This window comes from Gasterosteus aculeatus, chromosome 21 (assembly GCF_964276395.1).
Source record: "Gasterosteus aculeatus chromosome 21, fGasAcu3.hap1.1, whole genome shotgun sequence".
Lineage (NCBI taxonomy): Eukaryota > Metazoa > Chordata > Actinopteri > Perciformes > Gasterosteidae > Gasterosteus > Gasterosteus aculeatus.
The window spans coordinates 19110848-19133433 of NC_135708.1; the positions used below are offsets into that span (position 1 = coordinate 19110848).

General features: G+C 46.6%; 1 protein-coding gene across 5 annotated transcripts in view; it reads left to right on the forward strand.

Moving 5' to 3' along the window:
- The window catches only part of dpp6a (dipeptidyl-peptidase 6a), a 125425-nt gene that overhangs the window by 38398 nt on the left and 64441 nt on the right, over positions 1 to 22586 (forward strand). The window contains exon 1 of one of the 5 annotated variants that reach the window (XM_040167119.2): positions 1611 to 1855. The exons of 3 other annotated variants lie outside the window; for them this stretch is intronic. In XM_040167119.2, coding sequence (XP_040023053.2) covers positions 1691 to 1855 — 165 coding nt within the window. In that variant the 5' untranslated portion in view covers positions 1611 to 1690. Of the gene's footprint in view, positions 1 to 1610; positions 1856 to 15819; positions 15955 to 22586 lie in introns of those variants that run through there. One more of the 5 variants, XM_040167121.2, reaches the window with a different exon arrangement.

Sequence of the window (22586 nt, forward strand, 5' to 3'; positions counted from 1 at the left end):
TGCATTTGCCAGAGTCTGAGATGGATTTGATGTGCAGAAACACATGGCAGTATTTTCTTTTTTTTGCCTTTCCCTCATGGGACCTTTTCCTGAAAATCAATTGTAAAATATTTTGTAGAAACATGGAGTCTGTATCTGTGGGTTTGCAGCGGAGTAATAACGTCACGCATCGGTCGGGTGTGTTTTAATCTGTTTAAGACTTTTGGCACAATTGGAAGGTAAATCTGAACAGATGTGGGAGGCTTTGCTGTAGGTAGGCACAGGATGTATATGAGGAGCATGTTTGCTTGGTGCTGTTCCCAAAGTAGCCGCATCTCTTCCTGGGATTTGTACTGTGTTTTTAACTCTGCGAGTCTAAACTCCCAGCATGCTCAGCTTGTTAGGAAACGGGGGAGAGGGGTTATGTGAGGCCATACAAAATCAAAGCAGATCATAGATTGTGTTGTTTGAAATTACTCTTTCTGATGGGATTAGGCTAGTTAGAGACTCACAGCAGTTTTATTCTTTCTTTTTTTCCTGTCTTGAATGTGCAGATTATGTTGCTTCTGTTGCTTTAGCAACTTGTTTTTCTTGTCTGTAAACTGTAAGTATTGTTTTCCATTACTTTCTTTCACACTGGGATGAAATATTTGGTGTTAATTGACTAGTATATCCACTATTTTGATTATTGTTTGTTATTATCATAGTTATTTTTCAAGCCAAAATGCTGAACCTTCAGCAGTTCAAGCTCCTAATGATTTGATATTTTTCTGTCATATCTGGTCAAATCAAATAAATGCTTTGATGACCTCTTGGGTTGTGCATTATAGATATATTTTCGAACCAAACAAAATTTTGAACAACACTTTTGCTTCTTTATTTTATTGTGCATCAGTTTATCTAAGGCTGCATGTTTAATGGATTGTCCTTACTGGCTGAATTGTGGAATTAGTAAATTAGATGTTTTCAAATGGAAAACAAATACGTTTTATGCGCTTATCACCAGTCACGTAAAACCTGGAGAGAAAAAGCAGTGTTTAATCAAATAAAAATGGTCCTGAAAGTTCCAATTCGTGTATCTTATGTCCTGCTTTATGGTCCCTTTAAAAGTCCTCCTCCTGAAAATGTACCATGCCTTTAAACTTCATACCGCGTTTCCTTCTCCACCTGGGGGCGCTGTCGCTCTGCGCCCCAGACATCTTGTCGACACCAATGAGAAACTAATTGAGATGCCTGAGCTCCTCTCCATCCGCAAAGTCACGATAAGTTTCCACCGCGAACCTCCGCGATCTCATCCGTTAATGTGGCGCTGATCAGCGGCGGGATCTATTTGGTCCCTGAACGTTTACCGGCGGTCACTTTGGTTCCCACCCCGGGGTGAGGGACAGCGGGAGCCGGGATCATCTGAGGCTGCCGCTCTCCGTCTTACGTGTCCGAAACCGGATCGCTGCCAGTCCCGCTCTCGGTTGCTTTTGTTGTTGTTGTTGTTGTGGTGGAATCCGCGTCGCTGCGATCTCGGTGAAACGTTGAAACCCGACCAGCGAGCCCGTGAGGACGTGCTCAGAATCCCAAACAGCGTGGACTCTCTTTTTTTTTTTTTTTTTTTCTTTCCCATCCTCGTTGACGACCTCTAAGTCGGACTCTTTTTTTTTTCTCGCATCTATTAATTGAGAGCAGATACTTTTTTGTGTGAGTGTGACAAACCGTTGAAATGGCGTCACTCTATCAGAGATTAACCGGCAAGATCGACACAAACAACTCCTTTCCTGACCCTCCGGAGGCGAGCCGTCTCCTCGGGCACGGAGTCGAGGGGGAGCGGGCGGTGGAGAACCAGCGACCCCCGCTGCAGTACCGCCGGCACTGCGAGGACGAGGACGTAAGGAACCTAACGCCGTCCCATTTGGTTGCGCCGGTTCCATGTTGGCACCAACTAGCACCACCCAGGCCTACTTATGTTAAACGTAAATGAAAGAGTGGCTCTACTTAATGCCCCATTGCTATTCATTGCAACTTTCTCTTTTTAAAGGCAAACGTCTGCGTCGATGCATCGCTCGTCTGTCTCTCGTGACGCGACGGACGTTTCGTGGCGCTGTCTCGTCACTCCATACGTCACGCTGATGGCACGTCACTATTTTTAAACACTTTTAGAAGTTGCACATGCGCGGCATTTGCACGTGCCCCGATGCGGCTTAAATCAAGTCCAGCTAGAGAGGAATGCCGCTAATGTTTAAATGAATGTCACGCATTCTCCATGAACCGTCCGATCGTTCTCTCTTTAAGAACAATGCTCTACATCTGTTTACTGTCAGGAGAAAGTCTTTCATTTTGTCAATTGTAAACTAAAAGGAATTTCCTATACTTTAGGGTCACCTTGGTTGTAAAAGCCATGGTTGGCCGTCCAAAGCGCCGCCCGAGGCTGAAACTCTGCCAAGAGTCTGCGGGGCGGGCAGACACGGGGTGCTGTCCTTGGTGCTGAAATAGCGACCAACCCTTCGTCACTGTCCGTGGTTCTGCAATCATGACGAACCCGCGGTCACTGTCCGTGGTGCTGAAATCATGACTAACCCGCGGTCACTGTCCGTGGTGCTGAAATCATGACTAACCCGCGGTCACTGTCCGTGGTGCTGAAAGTATGACTAACCCGCGGTCACTGTCCCTGGTGCTGAAACAGTGACTCAAAGGAATTGCTGTTTCTATTTGTCTTCACATAAATGAAATTACGATACAGAAAAGTTCCCCGTTATTGGTTGGTGGGCACCTGAGAGCTTCTCCAAATATAATTGTAAATGTGATCTTTGAGGTCAGTTGCCTGGCGACCAATGTGGGACTGCTTCCAGCCCCTCATGACCTTGTAAATGATTAATGGTCTCAGGTGATGGATGGATTGTCCAGTTCAGCTAGATTGAGATCGATGGATGTCCCTATCCCTCCACTGTCACTGTTGTTTCTCTCAGCACTCTTCTGGTCATTTTTGTTGCCCCCAAAATCTGCTTGTAATTTTGGTCTGGACAAGTTCTGTATTTGACTACTAGAAAGTGATTCATGCACAATAATTAATCCAAGACTAGGACTGAAAAAAGTAACATTGAGGGTCATGTTAGTGTGTTCCAGTTGATCATTGAGAGAGGATCTGTTTGTAACAGGTGGTTGAAAAGGCTTAAATCACAACAGTGTCCTAAATGTATTCTAGGCTGGTAGAATTAACATCAGATCACTGACATGTTCAACATGATATTATATATTTCCCGCATATTGAAATATGACCTCATTGTTATAGTCTTTGAAATATTAACATTAAGTTTTAGTCACCAACAATAGCAAACAGCAGAGCACAAGCTGTGCGGTTCACAGGGGAGACCAAACTCTTTGTGAAATTCTAGACTAGAATAAAATGCACTTAAAACTTTATCTATTCCAAATATTCTGCTGTTTGAATGAATCAATCATTTTTCAGAGGTCCTGTGGGTTCATAATTGTTTCTTTCATTTGCACGCCACCACCTGTGTTGCAGCCATTGTGTGCTAGCATTTTGGCACACAGCTAACCGTGTGTTACAGTACACCGCAGGAGGTAAAACTCTGGTTGAGGTGTACATGAATATAACATGAGGTTGATTTATTGAGCCGCGGCCCTGTCTTTGTGTTTGTTGGTGCAGAGAACTCCTACATGATCTGAAATCAATAGATGCGGGGATGTACGGTCCCTATTCATCAACCTGAGCGCGTAGTGGGGGGTAGGAGAAGAGCTTTGTCAGGTAGCACCGCCACTTTGTCAGGAGGTGTGAACACCGGCCTGTGCGGTGATTATCGCAGGGCAGGGATGTGATGAGGTCATCTGTCATGTTCTGTTCTATGTCGGTGCGGTTTTGACCTCCCTCTGCCACTCTAATATACACAATACCTACACATTTACCCCATCTGTGCTGCCTCCTTCTCTTTGTAATGTCAATCCAGGCTTTGGCATCCGTCCAGCTGTGTGGACTTAATAAGAGTCTGGCGGAGGTGACATTTGTATCATGCAGTGTGGATGAGAACTAGAGCCCACCGGGATGAAGAGCTCATCCACTCACTCAGCCTCGCCACGGGAGCCGCCGCGCAGGCCCGCCACTTCAAAACTTTATCCACTCCTTTCCCCTCGTCTGCTATACCCCCCCCCCCCCCCCCCGCTCAGCGCTTCTCCGTCACACACGGAATGCCAAATGAGAGTCTCATTTAGCAGCAAAGGCCTTAATTCACTGCGGCACAGTCTGTGGTTCAGTTTGCGGATGTCTTGATTACACTCGTTGAAAGCGTGGTCTCCTACTCACATACTCGTTCCCCGGCGTCCTCGTCATCTCCAGCGCCGGCTGCCTTATTCTTCTTCTGTGCAGTTTATCACAAAGATAACAGTCATTTCAACAGTTTAGATATTCGGGTAATTCGGGATCCGGGCGACGTTTCTGCCATTTTAACGATCGGTATTCGAGTGTCCGTTGTAGGAACCACAGGTTTTGTTTCCGCTTCATTAATTTTCAGTTTTGCTGAATTGAGACCAAAGTGATGCTGTGGTAGAAAACAAAAGCCAATATTATCACACCAGATGGACCATTTTACACTGTTGATCAAATGATTAAAGGGTATGGACCAGTGTTTGTTCTCACAGAGGGATTGGTGTCCGTCACACAGACGAGACATTTAAAACATCAGAACTTTTCTCCATCACACAGATAAATCCTTCTCCGTCAATACATTTGATGGAGATCTTGGTCTGAAATCCTCTCTGATGAGTCCCAGCTGGTGAAGCAACTCATTACAATGTAATCAAATAAGCCCCCCTGTTCTCAGAGCGTTCAGTCTGCAGGCCCGTACTTTATGCAGCTACTCTTAGTGTTATGGTTCATGTCGTTGAGGTAAGTTCCACCTGAGGATCTTATCTGCTGAGTCTCAGTTTGATGTGAGCCTTCCCCCTGCAGCTCTATCCAGACAATGATATCACGTAAAGCCTTCGGGTCCCCATTTCAGCTCCTGCCGCCCGTACAAGCCGTCTCACATTTCATCTTCATTAATTATAGACTTCCTCTCCGACGGCATTCAAACCGGACAAAAAGAGCAGAAGTGGATCTGCACATTTGGAAGGGAAAGCTTTGTCCCCGTGGTGTGATTCTGCCTTTCCTCCACACGCGTAAACCTCCCTTATTCATTCCTCCCCGTCTGGTACGATGACTTCGTAATGAGTCTCAGGAGATCACAGGCGAGCATTCCTAAGATTCAGACCTCTTAGACACAGAGATGTGAGAGGCGGGGTGGTTGACTGATGTGTTTTATTATTTTTTTTAACTCTCCTCACTTATTCTGGCATCTAATGGCTTGGCCGCACTTTGCATTAATAAGGATAAATAAATCCACAGCTTCACATCAATGCGCATACAAACCCATCCTCACAAATACACACTTACACACACATACATGCATGTACAGAATAAGGGGATATTTGTCTGTGTGAATTATGAGACAGCCGAGGCCTGAAATGAATATAATAGTATAAATAACACTGGTGAGGTAAATATACAATAAACTGTTTAGAAGAATAAGCTTTTATGTTGGTATTCACAGTCAGCAGATATAGAGGTTATTTTTTATGTGATAACTCTTTGAATAAGTAATGAGAATCATTTTTTTTCCCTCAACGAGTGGATAACAATTTTGCTGTTTTCTTAAATCACATGGTCCTATTCTATGCATTTTAATGTTGTTCTACACTGCTCTGTGAAAAGACTCTAAAAGTCATAACTAATCCTACAAATATGAATGTGTATTATTGGTAATACTTCTATTATATCCATGTCTATAATCATAGCATCATAATCCTACTTATTATACTTTATGAGCTTATATCATCGTCATTCATCTCTTTTTCAATACAAATAATCACTATGATATTTGAAACATTGTACCTTTAACATTTAAAAACATTAAATAATGACTTATTAGGTTGAGTATCATAATTTGTTTGTGTACTTTAATTCCTATAGCTGCATAATTAGTTACCTCCCAATTGATCATTGTTAAACGAAATGTAGCGCTTTGTGTACTTTCTTTAATCCTTTTAGTTTAAAGCCACTTTAGGTGATGTATTATCCCATTATGACTCATTTTTAATAGATCATAACGCATTACAACAATAAGAATAATGATAATAATACGACGCCTTATTTGCTTTTCCTTCCTCTTTCAACGAGCCGCTTTGTTTTTTTTCATGAGTTTTAAGCGCTTCCCCACACGAGCTGATTCTGTCTGTCAATCACTTTGTGCCGAGTGCGTCGTTACTAAACAATGCGGCGGATCTCCTGCTGGGAGTCGACGCTCTGCCTGTAAGTGTTTAATGGCCTTCAGTCGGCGTGTGTGGAAGAGGATTAGAGGAGTTTCCGGATGAGCAGGTGGCACCTTGCACCGCGTGTGTGTGTGTGTGTGTGTGTGAATGTTGACATGTAGTGTGTACGTGAGTGTCTGCAGAAGCTCATGCTCCCCTGACCCTTCTAACTCCATCAGCAGGTAGACATTTTATTTTTAACATGGAAACAAATTTTAACAACCCCCAAATGTACGCACCAAGTGACCTGTTCATTGTGTGAGCTGTATTTACACAGGCGGCCCACCTCGGCTCACACAGAACATTTCTGAATTCAGCCATCAATCCGCCACGAGCATGAAGACACACCTGTCTTCTTTTATTTCTAATGTCTCGTTTAGTTTAGAACGATGAACTGCTTATTTTCCCTCCGATTACAGAACGTGTTGCTTTTGTTTCGTGTTGATTAGTAAATGAAAAGCGAGTGATCAATAATCCCACCTCAGGGATAGTCATCAGTCCACACACTCGATTTAGGGCGGTGTGTGTGTGGATCTGTGAGTGTTTTTCAATCTCCTTACAAAATGAAAATAGAGGCCAAGAGACTAACTGCTCCAGATGCTTGTCCAATCAGGTAAACAACACATTTAATTGTTTTCTCTTGTCTGCAGTCAACAATAACATGACTGAGCCTTCACTTGATTACTGTCTACATCTTCAGTGACAAGCCGCTTGGACCCGCGGCTCCGTTTCCTCGTCGAGGTCATTTACCCTTCATCAACGAAGCCCTTCAACGCTTCCCGTTGATCAAACAAGACGCGCTCACATGCACGCCGTTCTCCCCAGGCGAGGAATAATGCCGCCAGCGGGGTGTAAAACCGCTTCATGGTTTGTTTATCATCAGGAAGCTCCGGCCAGCCGAATGGGGTACACACCGAAGGCGGGAGAGCGGGTGAGGACCAATCACGGCTGGCCGGGGGAAGTCACATGGTGGGAGGGAACAGAGACCGCAGTTGAAATGCAACGTGTTCAAGTCAAAGTTGTCCTAATATATAATAAATAAAGGCTCGTGCATGCACGTTTCTATAACGTATAGCAATGTGTGGAAATGGCTCCATAGTGGAGCGATGGTCACATTAATGAAATAACACGTCAGGAAGTGCAGAAAAAAAGACTTTTTAATTAAAAGTGTGGCAAAAAATATTCCCCATCTCCGCTGAAAATATGTCGAGCAATGATGAAAACATGAACAAAGGGAGGGTTAACAGGAGATTATCCGCTACCACTCACTGAGGGGCTTTGTGAAATAATGGAATTTTGGATCAAATTTATCCCCTCTGAGGCCTAGCACAACAAAAAATAACATTTCTGCCCTCTTCCCTGTCGACTTACACCGTGTCCCCCTGGAACCGGTTCTTTGTAGAAATGGAGAAAAAAAAAGTAAGCTCAGTAAACAGAGGAAAGGGTTTGGATAAAAAGAGGCCATCCATCAATACCAAGGTGGCGCCATGTGTCTCCCTGTTGAGGTGTGCGTCTCTCCAACCGGTGCTGCTTTCCTCTCCGTGGTGCCGCCGCCGCTTTGGCAGCCAGCTGACGAAAATAGATGGTTGGCATTAATAACTCCATCGCGGCGTAGAATGAATTCATTCATTGTGCGGAGAGGAGCTGGAGGACAGTCGGCAAAATGCTCCTCTTCTGGGTATCAAGTAGAGCTCTAACGTGCACAATGCGCGTGCACGGACACACCAACACGGGCCGTAAGCGCTGAGTCAGTCATCGGTTATGACTGGACACTGTGTTTCAAAGATTAGGGAGGAAACTTTGGGGGGGGGTTATACAAGCTGTTATATGATGCGGGATGTCGGTCTGACCTCATTGTGTTCCCTGAATAAAAATCTCCCAGAAGAGTAAAGTTAGCTCCTCGCTCTGAGGCATTTTCACTCCTCGTCCTTAAGAATAGATATGGAACCCTGAATGAAAGCACACGGCAGCGAATCGAAGCTAATCCGTCAAACATATTGAGCGCCCGCTATCCGAAAATAATCTTAAAGCTTTTTGACATTTGACGGTGCTTTAATGTCAAAAATCCCCTTTGAAATGAAGAGGCTCCCTTGCGTATGATTCTGGCTCAGTAAGACGGCAGTGTCAACATCAGACAGTATTTCTCAGCGGAATTAGAGGTTTGAGAGGAGAAAACACAGAATTGCTTGACGTGCCGGCGGTGCACCACTAGAGGCTGTCCTGTCCCTGTCTCCCAGGGTAGGTGCATCGTCTCCGAGGTGCCAGGGAGGAGGCTGCAACCCACCGTTTTGAGGGGGACTGAAGGCCAGTCACACAAAGTAAAGATAAATCAATGATACAGAAGGGATGAGGGATGGTGAAAGGAAAGCACAGAGAGGGAGGGACGCAGGGGACAGACGGGACGCAGCGTCTGAAGGCAGAGCGGCCAGCTGAGAGACCAGCTGAGAGGCTCCATCCAAAACACAAGCAGATAATTGGATAGTGTTCCATATAATAGAAGATGAATGGTGCATCCAAAAGACAATGGAGAGACGATGTGACCAGACTGTAAGATCACAGCAGAGGCCGGATCAATACAGCCGGATAGAAGGAACCACGTCATCAGACTCCTTGTGCTTTTTGTCCTGCCAGCTGAACAAAGCCGCTACCCGTTAGGGTTTGTTTTTGGGGAAATAAATACGATACGATTTAATAAATTGTGCGCAGGTCAAATACGTCTACCAACTTTCAGCAGACCGGAATAAATCAATCACTACCAGAGGCTGGACACAGAACTCACCCAGGGCCGGGCCCTCAATGCTCTGATATAAAAAGCAGCGTTCGCATTTTCAGGCTCATAATTGTATTTTGGGTTGGTACCCGAGCATTTCTGCATGCTTTAATGTGGAAAAAACGACTGGGTCATCTCATTTCACAGTTGGTAGGCTCTCCAGATACCCAAATGCATGTGGGTGAGCTCTGAGGAAGTGCCTTTGCCCCCTTTAAATAGCACATGCACTCCTTTCTCAAGACTTCACCAGCGCCATTTCACATCAGTGTGAACAAACACCACCAACACATCTGCTTAGCGGCTGCCACTGAGGAAGAGGAGCACACCAACATACGACACGAGCATCACGCATTTGCAGCCAAAATACTTTTTTTGTGTATTTCTGTAATTCTCAACCATTCCACAATGACTTCTAGTGGGGAGATGCATCACTATTCAAACATTTCTGGTTTTGCAACCAGAGTTGTTGTTGTTGTTGTTTTAACACAACAGCTGATTCCATTTAACGGGTTGAAGGTCAGCTAATTACTTACTCATCGACAGTAAATTATTTGTCAATTGTTTTAGAGAAATAGCGTTGGTTTATTATTCAATCTCTGCTCCTCATTGAGCGACAGCTGCACAAAGCTCCAGACCACAAGCCTCGTCTTCACAGCTAAACCCCCCCCCCTGGATTTATCTGGATATAACGGCTGTTTGGCCCGACAACAGACCACTCGCGGGTCTGGACTCCGTCCTGGAACGTGACTCTGGAGAGGGAGATGGATGTAGGACAGCTGTACGATAGATGCCTGGATTCCTCTTTTGCAGATAATGATGTTGATAATTCTCTGGATCAGATCAGAGGGCAGAGCTGCCTCTCAGGTAACGGCTGGTGACGCACAGACACACACACACACACCTACACACACACACACAGACGTTCACGCAGCAATCCACAAAGAATGAACAAAGCCTGCCTCCTCGCCGATATTCCTTCACTCTTTCCTGGGAACAAAAGAAGCACTTCGCTTCCTCCAAACTTTGCTTTTTCAAGTGTAATCCATTGTGCCATGTCTCTGCGGCTGAAACGCTTTTAACCGCCCCGACGTTACACTCCGAAATCCTCCGAGGCGCCGTGACATGTTGTTTTTTTAAGTTGAAAAGCAGAAGGGCTGCGGTTTACCTGCGCAGCGCACAGGTGGGTTAAAAATAGGAAGTGCAACGTCGCCCTGATTGTCAGGCTGCTCGTCAGTGAACATGGCGGTTCTGTGATAGAGTGGAGCGTGATTGTGCATTATTAATGCAAAAAAACCCACACAGACAGCAAAGTGTCAATGTGAGAGAAGCATGTCGGAGGAAAAGTGCCGGACGTCTACAGTCTGCAGAGCATCCTGTCGGCTTGTTGCCCACATTTCTCCTTTTGTGTATTCGTCCATTGTTCAGTGGAGGCGTCGCTCTCAGCCTGCACATACTTGAAGTCTGCCTGCGATATTATGAGCGGATATCGTTCCTTCGCTCCTGTCTCCTTCTCGTAACAGGGACGTGTTGTTGTAAACATTTGAATGGGACTCCTCCGATTCGGTGTCTTTTTGATTATTTTGCGCTCATGTTCCCTGAATACACGCTATGGCGGCAGAGTGCAAAGAAATAACCGGCAACGCCCTGCAGGTAAAGAGTCCACTCGAGTCGGGGAATAATACGGCCCTCTGCTGTACTTGAGTGATACTTTCTATCGGCTTGGTTTACAAATTGAGTTTGTCTGTCGAGCTTCTGTGTTGGTCAGTCTGTGTTTATGCTGCTGTGCATTAGCGAGTCTCGCTCAGTAAGTGATGCCTTTATTCCCACTGACCTGTCGAGTGCTCCTCTCGAGACCCGAGCCACCCCCCGACCATCGCCGACACCCCACCCTCCGCCTTCCGATCAACCCCCCCCTCCCCTTTTTTTTCTCATTGCTCGCCTTTTCGACCCAGCGTTCGGTCGATTGTTGTCGGCCCACCGAAGCGTAACATCAGATCAGCAGCCCTTGTCTCAGGTCGGCCAATGCGAGGACCGAGCTGCCGCGTTGCATCGAGTCTCAGCTCCGTGGTTAAACCTTGTTATGCCGGTGGAATTTACCTTCCGGGGCCTTTGGCAGACACCCAGCCGCTGCCTGGAGCTCTTATTCTGTTCCAAGAAGCCGGTGTGTCGCATTTAGGGGGATGGTTCGGTTTAGGCAGCGATGGAATATGAAATAATAAGCAGCATTATGCGTTTCTGTGGTAACCGAGAGCAGACAAAACCAACTGGCTCTTTGCTCTGGCCACACAGTTCAGATCTCACCTCACCTTCCAACCATAAAAGATGGGCCTTCAATATTTGAATGCACTCATAGAATATTAAACGTCAGCTGTCGTTGGTCACGAGGCGCCGTACCCCTCAAACTGCTGCCAGCACAGGAGGGATGCGATGTTTCCTACACACAACTCTCCTTCCTTTTTCCTTTCCTTTGGCAGAGGACAGCAGAATAAAACAACAAATGAAAGGTGATTTACCTGATTGGGTTCACTTGACTATTAGTTTACATTAGCTGGTGTTTTTCTTCATAGTTTTTGCACCAAATACAAACCTCAACCAGACTATCTACGCCATCTGTAAACAAAGTTGGACTAAACAATCAAAAGACGATAACATTTTTAAGATTGTGACGTTGGGTGTTTTTCAATCTGCCCGTCGGGTCGGATGGACGGCATCATGCTTTCAATTCTTGTGACACACATTTAACAGACGATACAAGCAGATGCTCGCTGCTTCCGCCCAACAGGGACGCCGTGTTCTCAGCTGTTTTTCAACGGATTCACAATGTTCACTCTTTGTTTGCATGCTGTTTCAATTGAAGATGTGAAGACACGCAATACACGCAACGCACACACAGCCTCCTCGTGTGTGTGTGTGTGTGTGTGTGTGGGTAACAGTATTAGTAGAAATCTCTGTCAGACAACTGCTGTGGCCTCCAGGTAAGACGTTCTCTGGACCCAGTGTTTGGCTTGTGCAGACTCTCTTAATATTACAATATACTCATAGCAAAGATCCTTCTGCCTAAATAAACACACTGGTGTGTCCTCCTCTCCCTGAAAGCCCACATGACAAAGTCTCTGCTTTTCTTCCCTGGTTTTCACATGAGGAGGACATTTGTGGATCATTAAAACCTGCTGCAGATGATCTCGCGTCTGCATGCGCACATTGCATGCAGAGAGCATGCAGTCCTCAACAAATGATATCGGCCCTTTGCATTTGTTGTGAATCCACACAACCATTACAGAGGAAAGACGATTCTCCTCCCTGCATGTGCGTGAGAAATTACTCTCTGATACCAACCGAATGGAGGGGGGAAAAAACCTCTATATTGCTTTTCTGTTTCCGTGGAGATGCATGTGCTCAGGGCTTGCGGGGAAAAAATAACTTTATTTGAAGAGCAGAAATTGAAAATAATTTAGAGCAGGAGGGTTATATGTGAAGAGAATGAGACATTTTCTATAAGGACTCCTGGATGCGGCTTGTGAAAGCAGACGATAGGTTATGCCAGAGGTTCATTGAGGTTCAGGCGTGTGCGGAATACAACGGAATAATTTAAGGGCCTCACAGCCTAACAACAGCCTTCAAGGATATTTTATTCCATTAATCTTTTGTATTTGTTGAGTCATTGTACAAATGGGTTTGGCCTTACCACATTTGCATTAGCTCTCAATGCAGAGTGCTCTCTTTTTGTCTGAACTTAAGGGTTTTGTTTTCTGAAAATTGCGTTCATGAACACAACCCTTCCGGCAGCTCACTGAAATGTGATCGTCGGTGTGTCCTTAAAGGTGCCGCCAAGGAGAACAGGCAGAATGGTTCCCGTCAACAACATCTGCACCACTACAACGCAATAACAATTATGACCATTAAGAATTTAAGTCATGCAGAGATGCATCTGGGGGAAGAACGCCGCTCTAGTGAGGTCGATTTACGTGTGAAATATTGTATTTAAATCCTTTTCTGCCGAGGGTTCGACTCCTTCAAATGAGACTGTTTATGTTGTGTTACAGAAAGGTCGCCCGTGTAGGACACCGGGGGGGGGGGGGGGGGGGGGTTTGTACATGAGCTGTGTGCATGGAATTCAATCCGTGCCCCGCTGACGCTCCGGCGTGACGGCCGGTCGGCCTGCGTCAGCACAATCCACAAAGCAGCCCTGCGTGAGACAGGCCCGAGGACATTGGGGGGGGGGGCGTGTGTGTACAAACGTCCCCATGCTCTCGCTCAGAAGCGTTCTTTGAAGCCGCGTTCAGGCTGGAGGGCGCCGTTCCCTCGCCACCTTTTTGATCTGAGAGGAAATGAACATGATATTAATGACAGTCTCTGCGAGCTGTGGTGTCTCTGTGCGCTGTGCGGGGGGGGAGGGAACCGCAGAGGCCTCGCTGTGTTTGCACATTGGCTGAAATAAATATTCCCCCCCCCCCCTCCATCTGAGAGGATATTTTCTCCCGAGGCCGGCTGCGTGTCACTTTTTCAGGGATTCCTATTCGTTTCGATTTCTCCGCTCCTCTCGTTTGCTCTCCCCTCCCTCTCGCTGAGCCCTTCTTCATTCCTCCCTCCCTCTCTCTCTCTCTCTCCTGTCAGACGGACAGGTAACCTCCCCAGCGTTCCCACACCGTCTGCAGTGGTTTATCTTTTTTTGCTCCATCTGATCCATCAGTAATCCATTTCAGGGGCTGTCAGCCATGTAGCAGCTGCGGAACGCAGCCGGCGCGCTTTTCCCGTCACCATTTGTCACGGCCGGCGCCGACCGGAAGGCCTTGGACCGCTCACCGGCGCTTTCCTGTCCGTTGGAACACCCTTTTCCGCTTGGCTTCACACGCTTCATTTCTCCTGAATGTGTGACACAGGCGACGTTGTGCCGCCACGGCCGTCGTTAGCTTATCGTGGCTAATATGAAGCTAATATGAACGAATGGCGAACACTAGTGAGTCCTGTTTTAAGGTGAACTCAGTGGTGTGCAATGAAGGGCGCGTTCCACTGCGCTGCACTACCACTAATGGCCGCGGTGGCTTCTGATGCAGCGTTGCGTTCCACTCAACTTGAAAACGGAACCTGGGTTTTTCTCTCTGCCTTGTTCAGCTTGTTTTTACCCTGTGTACTATATATATATATTAATAAACTATACCGAGTTTTGGGGGATTTAACTGCTGTACAGAATACAGTAGCCACTAATCCTACAGCTGGTGGGTAAACAGAGGTGTGTGATGCCTTTAGATTCAGGGTTGTAATCCTCACTGAGTCAATTTAGCACACAGCTTTTTAGGAATTAGGCTCACACGCTGCGCTTTTGAAGTGGGTTGACATTCTGTCCCGTGACTTATATATTTGCCATAATGAGCACCGTTAGCCTATAAAGAGCACATTTCACGCAACTTAATTAGTTCTGTGGCAGAGTTCTAGGAGACTTTGTTACCAGCGTAAGCTGTAATGCTTCTTTGATTGTATTTGCAGAGACAGGACACGCTTGAATGTAAATTTGCTCTAATTATTATTGCAAACTGCGCAATTATTGAACGTTTTACTGTCGGGCGTCTCTGATAAAATATTCCAAATTGAAATTTGCATTGTGTTTACACATTGACGGGGGTTGCAGTGCATTAATAATATCAAAGCTCTCCTAAATTGGTGGCGTTCGCTTTAATGATAAGCAACATAGCTTTAACCATCCGAGCACGTGTGGGCAGCCGAGGCAAACCGCTGCCTTGAGTGAATGCGTGGGTTTTCATTATTCACTGCAATCAGGTAGTCTCCCGGTGGGAAAATGTTGCAATTGTGTAAACACCCACAAATTACCTTCTTACCTTCTAAGCTCTCGGGAAATGTGAAGAGTCTCTCACGTACGTGGGCGACCTAATGACGATTGCACCGAATGGCTTTATGTGTTTGTTGAGGTCTAGATTTGGAGATTTTTCTTGGACCATTTTACAGTGAACTTAAATGGATTTCATTAAGACTAAGATTTGGGATATTTCGGATGTACTTATTTGTTTCCTCTGAAATTACTCATTGAGATTAATTTGATTTGGTGTGTTTGCCTTTGGTCCTCCTATACTTTGATGATAAAACGATGCAACACTTTCCCGGTTCTTAAACGACGGTCGGACATGAGTCGACTACTTTGACCAAAGCGAAATCCTGAAAATGAAACTGCCGGACCGTTTATCAACTATTTGGGTGCGTCCACATGCCAACTCTCCCAACTATTGGCTCCTGATCTCAAACCGTTCGTTTACCTGACGCTGCCCCCCCCCCACCACGTGGCTGAATAAACACTTTAGTAGTGATTGCTCCCCTCAGTGGAGGTGTTGCATTACATCCGTTCACCCTTTCCACACTCGTGCTGCATCTGTATCTGTGCACCGCTCCCGCTTATTAGCTTAATCCCTCTAATCGTATTGTGGCGGCGATAAGGAGGCCTCGTGCATTCTGAATGAGTTAAGTTGCTGTTGGCAAGGACTCTCATGGCGTCGGTCGCCTCCGAGCGGAGAGCGAAAGACGATCTCTGGCCGCGAGGGTTTCCGCCCCTCCATTAGGGCCCGTTAATGTGCAGCAGCAGCTTGGAGACAGAGGACCCGGTGGTGGTTTCTGGGAAGCGCGCGACGTAATGGCTCTGGGTGTGGCAGCGGCCGCTTAAAGGGGAACGGCTGCTGCGCCGGGCGAAGCAGACAGCGGCTTGCCGGCAGAGCACATTCAGCCTCCGGAGTGGCGAGCGGGCAGCGGGTCGGCGCCGTGACTTCACCATGATGTTCAACCACGCGATGGGGAGGCCGCTGGGCCTTCACAGGAAGCCCTCCAGGGTGGAGTCGGCCATGAGACTGTGGAGGGTGAGTTGGATTCTAAGGGCTGGAAATGAGCCTCTCTGCGTGTGTTTGTGTGCGTGTGTTTTTTTACGTATACGGCGTGAAGATCATGCAACCTGTTGCAGATCGTTAAGCGCATCACTTCTGAAGAGCTTTGTGGGATTGATTGAGTCAGAACTCCGTTAGAAGCTGTGGGAACGATTGGTGAAGCGCACAACCTGGCAAACTATACAAATTTATGCAAACACAAGCTTTGATTAAGATTAATGAGGGACACGTTTGCCCTTATGCCCTGATCTTTTGCATAATTTGACAGGGGAAGGGTAGCTATTAGGTCACTGGTGTGAATATTTCTAAAATGTCAGTGAAAAAGCTTCACCATCTTCGTCGTTATTGCTCCCAGCAAACCGGTCTAATGAGCCCGTGAAAGAGCAACTTCTGGTCCCTTTGAAAAGTATCCGTCAGAGGCGGTTCGCCTCGGAGGAAAGCCTGCCTCAAAGTTAGTCCGTTTCTCTAAAGGTGAGAGGAGGCAGCCTAATGGAACTCGATGCTGTCTTTTGGTTGGACCATAATGCCGCTCGCGGGTGTTTGGAGCACCTACTCCAGTCAATACGGCATTCCCCCAGGCCGCCGGGGTGAGGGGGGGGGGCTTTAAAAGGGCAAAGATGGACTCCTTCTGCTCAAAGTCGAGTGTGGAATACAGATGCAGCGTATAGGTCTGAATGAAAGCCGGCGTTGAATCACGAGTGTGTGTTGATCCCTGTCGTCTCCGGGCTCTGTTTTCTTTGCCTGCAGCCAACCTTAATCTCGTCACCTTCCATTGCCCCCCCCCCCGAGGGGAGGGGAGCCTTCCCCTCGCTTTAATCTCCATCACTCATCATGTGTAGGCCGACTAAACTCTGCCCATCTCGTCCCGCCCGACCTTTGCACCGCGCTATTTGATCTGTGCCGCGGCTCTCCACCCCCACTTGGCTCCACTCTGTTGGGTGTCAATCAGGGCCGGCCTGCAACAACGGCCGGCTCTGCCCTGCAGCTCACGTCTCCTCCGCTCCTTGTCCACGGTCACACTTCAATCTCACCGTTTCCTCGTCCATTTAATCCAATTTTACTTTCCATTTCCTGCTTGTGCAATTTTAGAAAATCACTCAATTTCCTTATGCAATTCTCTTTTACAATGTGTTTTCTTTTAAAGTAGCAATTGTCATCAAGACGGTAAAACAAGATTTGTTCACACCGCACTTTAAATCTCACTTTAAATCTCCTGTTTTCTGTTTTAAATTTTTCTTCAAGCCACATATTCTCCCTCGACTCCGCAGCAGACGACGTTTCTCGGCTTTTTCCCACGTTGGCTAGTCGACTCATCCGCGCGGTCTTGTGTTTTCGCCGGACGCTCCAACGTCTCCAACGAGGCCTGTCCTGCGGTTGGCAGATGAAGAATCATCTCGCAGGGCGTTCTGGTGGGGATCTGGCTGATCCAGTTAGTCTCTTTGTTCTCCTTTGGAAGTTCACAAAGTCAGTGAGATCATTTCCAGTTTTCCTGCAGTAAACAGCCAAGAGCAATGAGTCAAAGCCCCCCTCCCCCCCCCCTGCTTTCTATAGACTATCTGCTCTCAAAGCAGCATGCCGGGGCTCCGGCGGTGTTCTGTCCTGTAGCCGTGTCATGTGTTGATGGAGTGTGTACGCGTGTCTTACTTCAGAAAGGTCACAAGGTGATTCCTCCGTGCAGCCGATGCGTCGACAGAAACCTGCAAACCTTCGTCCTCGTTGTGGTTCTCCTTCATAACAAGGTCTAAGAAAACAAGCCGCCGAGCAGCTCACGGATCGAACGTTTTTCGTAGCTAATACTGCAGTTTTATTTTGTTGGAAGCTCTTTTTAATTTGGCAGAATCTTTAAATGTGTCCTTTCTGTGTTGTGCTCTGCTGGACACCTTTCTGAGCTAATTTTCCTCTTTAATATTTCATTTTTGAACCACTCAGGAGGAGGAATTAGCGCTGCTCCGGGGGTTTTCCCGAGCAGTTATTGTGTGTAATAACTGCAGCTGGCGTCTGTCCCGCCGACGCTGATTAACTGAAGTACAACGCAGCGGTAAAACCCAAAAGTGCAGTCCGGACTTCGGATGAATGCTACGGGAACGGGAAGCCAGAATAAATGCAACCAACCGACATGGAGCTCAGTTAAATGTCCCTCCATCTCCTACAAAAGACGGGCCGGCACACCTTCCCTGACACTTCTCATAGTGCTGTGAGTGTGAAACACATTTGAAAGCGTGGCTTGACTTGGGGGTCAGAATATTCGGGTTCTAAGGAAAGTTGGCCGGCTTGCTAAACCTCTCTCCTCCTGGCAGAAATCCGAATTAAAATACTGTGATATATATATATATATATATATATATATATATAGATATATATATATATATATATATATATATATATATATATATATATATACTGTAGCACTAGAAATGTAGTTTTCGCTGCCTGTTTTAATCACGGCAGGGACTAATATTCCCTCCGATAAACATTGTATTCACAGGATGCTCCAACATCTACTGATGTGCAATTCCGACTTGTTTTTCTGCCTTTTCTCTCCCCAGATGTTTCCGTTTTATGCGTCGCTGCTCTGTGTAGTTTGACTGTAGCAGTCTGCCTTGCATTTTTTCATCAATACCTTCTTCCTCATTTACCGATGCTTCCCAGTGTCGTCCAGTCCCTCCTCTGTCCTCTCCGGCTCTCTCTCCCTCCAGAACTTTCTCAATTGTCTTTTCTCAGGGCGGTGGAGTTGATGGGAAGCTCTTGTGTGTCCGATTGCAGGGAATCTGGAGCAAACGCCATCTCGCTGTGACTTACTTGATCCTTTTCCCAGTTTTCTTTTTATTCATCTTTAAGAATGGAGGACTTACAAAGTGATTTAAACAGCCGCTTCCTGCTGTGCATTAAACAACAGCTGTGTAATTACTTCTGATCCGAGGTTGATGTTCTCGGCATGTGCTGCTTCGGTTGTGACTGGTCTTAAGCTTTACGGCGGATCCCATCAGCGGGGAAGCGTCAGTAACCAAAGTGTTGCATTGAACGGCTTCGTCTTTTAGCTGTACGGGTAATAGCAGGTTGCCCTTTGTCCTGCGTGATCTTGAGGCCAAAGCTTAGTTCACACAGCTCTGAGAATGAATGCGTACAGGTAATTTATGACCCACTTAGACGAGGTGCTTTACAGCCTCATACAGTATTTATACACACTGTTGTTCTCAAGCTCACTCTAAGGATGTGGTCGGATAAGGAAACCTAATCCCCGACTGTCTCTGGCCTTATTGATGCAGCTATAATGAGGAGGCCGACATTTAGAGATTGCACCTTTTAGGCCGCATTGTTTATTTATCTTTTAGCTGACCTCATCCTTGCTGCTCAAATGTACTTGTTACACATCGAATTTTACTACATACCTCAATACAGGCTGTTAAAAGTACCCTTTTAGTGTAGAATGAATCAGAAGGAGACTAGTGAAGGTGTGAACCCCCGTTTCCATAGAAATGTCGAACTTAGTATGACTGGCTGACGTGGAAGGGCCGCTGATATTAACGGTATTAGACGACAAGTCACTCGAGGTAATTAACTCCACATTTCCTCTGCTGAAGCCCATTTTCTCCCCGTTAATCACATTGGACTGCCCTGGCTGCACGCGCAGCGGCGCCCCGCGTGCCCACCGCGGTGTTTGCCCTCCGACAAAATGTTTCTGAAGAAGTCGCCGCCTCTGGTGACGCACTTTGGCCCCCGGTTTTGCCTCCGGTGTGCGTGAATCTGTCCCGACATCCATAACTTCATGAAGCCACCTGCACAAGCCGTCGTTTAGGCTTTAGCCGGTGAGTGACGATGAACCCCCGCCCCTGCCCCCCCCCCCCCCCCCCGGGAGGGGTCTCCCTGCTGGGTGGGCTGCCGGTCTGAGCTGTATTGAGAATGATATGGGTGTGTGAATTGTCAGACGAGGCGGCAGTCTGAGGGAGGAATAGGATCACCGCGACCCTTTTTATTATTCATGAACAGGAGACTCTGGTCACTGCAGGGAAATTGATTAGAGGGCGACTCTCAGCGTTCGAGCGGAGCAGGCGAGAGTCGGGCTGCGTACAGAATGCCTGCACAACATGCAGGTAACGGGGGTGTTTACACACAGCCAATGGGAGCGTCTCTCAGGGTATTTCTGGCTGTGAGCTTTTGTTTGGAATAAATGTTGATGGTACAGAATGAAAAAGCAGAGTTGATATTAATGGATTCCCATATGTCTCTAGGGGAATTTCAATGGATTCAGTGCGGTTTTCATCCCTTTTGGTTTTTGAAGATACATTTTAAAATGATGAATTAGGAAAATCATGAAGTTTAACAAGGCTTTTTTTAGGCCCCTGCTCGGAAATTAGAGTGGAAAAAAATGGAATTAGAGTGTATCTGTGCAAGCACAAGGTCCACTACCCAATTAGTACTGCCACTAAATTAAACTAAAACCTAAAAATGGCTACGGGCTATATATGAAAATAAAAAATCTGCCTATTAAAATACCATTATCTATTGAATTATGAATAAAAAAATACACATATAATTGTATATTGGCCGGAGAAATCATTTTAAAGTTCACGTTCTTTATCCTTTAAAAAAGAATGTGTTCAGGAGGCTTAGTTTCCACGTTTGGTGATGCGCGTTTGTGATTTTGATGTTTGTGAGTTAAATGTGATCCTGGACAAAAGGAATGATGGACAAAGCTGCAAAGATTTTACGTATCAAGCAACTGAAATATCCTCCATGATTTCTGCACATAGCTTCTCCTTTTGTGTCAAAGCACTAATGAGGTTCTTTGTGGATGCGCTGTGGTAATAACGAGTTTTATTCTTCTCCCATCGACGAATAACCACCTTTGATCGCGGCGTGGTTCCTTTAAAAAAAAAAAAAAAAAAGGGAATTTGCTTCACTGAGTGTGCTTCTAAGAAGAGAGACGTTCTTGAGACTGCGTATCGTGTTCCGTTGTGTTTTCAATCAACTCTCTCACACACACACACACACACACACATACATGCACAAGATATGTACATATGAAATGGATGAGTACTTTCTCTCATTAGGCAGCCTGTACTTGCACAGATTTCAAGGTTCTATCCTGCAGAAATCAGCGTAGATTATAAGATCTAGCAGCAGCAGCAGCAGCACTGTTGATATTTAATGAGCACCAAAGAAAACATTTTTTTTAATGATTATCTAAAAAGTGACCCGTTGTGCTTTGCCGCCACCCTGACAACCCTCCCCTCTGTATGCGAGGCCAGGCGAACTCACAAAAGAAACCTTTCATGCTGTAATCAAATATTGATGTCATAATGGTTTTCATGTCAAAGCCTCTTTCTTTATTTGCAATGCTAATGGAACATTTGTCTGTTCAACGGCGTCTGCTGTGTGAAAATGAGACAAGCTGTTTAAAGCAAGGGGGACATATTGTGGGACGGGGGATTGGCGCCCCAGAGGGTCTGGTTCACAATAGCAACATGGTGCTTTAGTAGGGAGAAAATAATGAAAGGGGCTGCGGCAGGGTGCACAACAAACTGCCACTCCTCATTTCTACCAAAACCACAAAGTGTTTGGCGCGGAGGGCCGCGGGTTGGAGTCCTCTGGCTCCCCATGTGCCATCAAATGTCAGCGTCCTCTGCAGGGAGTGGGCGTTTGGCACCGATCGCCCCTCTGAAGGGCTTTGTTTTGGATCCATTTGGGCTCCCTGTGAGAGGTACTTCTGACAGATAGCTCTGCATGCATCACCTAAAGGATTAATCCATCAAAAAGTGTCTCTCTACAACCCGCATGAAGGCTGGTTTGGAGAAGTTTCAAGCTGGTCCACTTTTAAATGTCTGATTGAAGGGATCAATGGGAAAATGACTCCGCTTCTCTCTTGATTTATTCCCTCCAAATATGATCCGTTCTGTCCAGTGAACGCAAATAAAACGGGAGGGCGACGGACAAAAAATTGCAAAATCCTCAATATTCCATACATACTACAGTGAGACGAGCACGGACAGAAACCAAAATGCTGACGTATTGTTCCTTTTGAATACCAAATAAAAAACAAGAACATGTAGAAAGCGCTGAATGAATCCGGCCCAGCAGATTATTTCAACGATGACGACTTATTCAGCCCCTATTTATTTACATTCAATAAAAGCCCTCAGCTGTTGGCAAGAGGCTTTAGCTGCCCCCCCCCCCCCCCCCCTCTCGGTGTGAACGTGCGTGCAACAACGGTGTCAGCTGACTGTAACCGATAACTGCAGCATTTGGGGAGGGCGACCGCTGTAATGGCCCGGTGATGAAACTGGGCAGAGGCGAAAATACGGTGACCTCAGCCCAGCCGAATCACACAGACAGGGCTCAGACCGGGGGGGGGGGGCGGCGGGGGGGCAGCTTTGCCGAAGGCTTCTGCGGTAAACGGAAGGACGAGAACAATCGGGCAGATTGTGAACTGCTGTTTTCACATCTGATTCCTCCGTAACGCTTGAATCCATTAGTTACGTCGTTGCATCACCGAGGAGACTTTCATTACCGTGAACACACAGCGTCCGATAATCCACTACCGCTGTTTACTCTCCTCTGATCCTCAGCTGCAGCCTGGGCCTCCAGGGCTCCCCCCCCCCCCCCCCCCC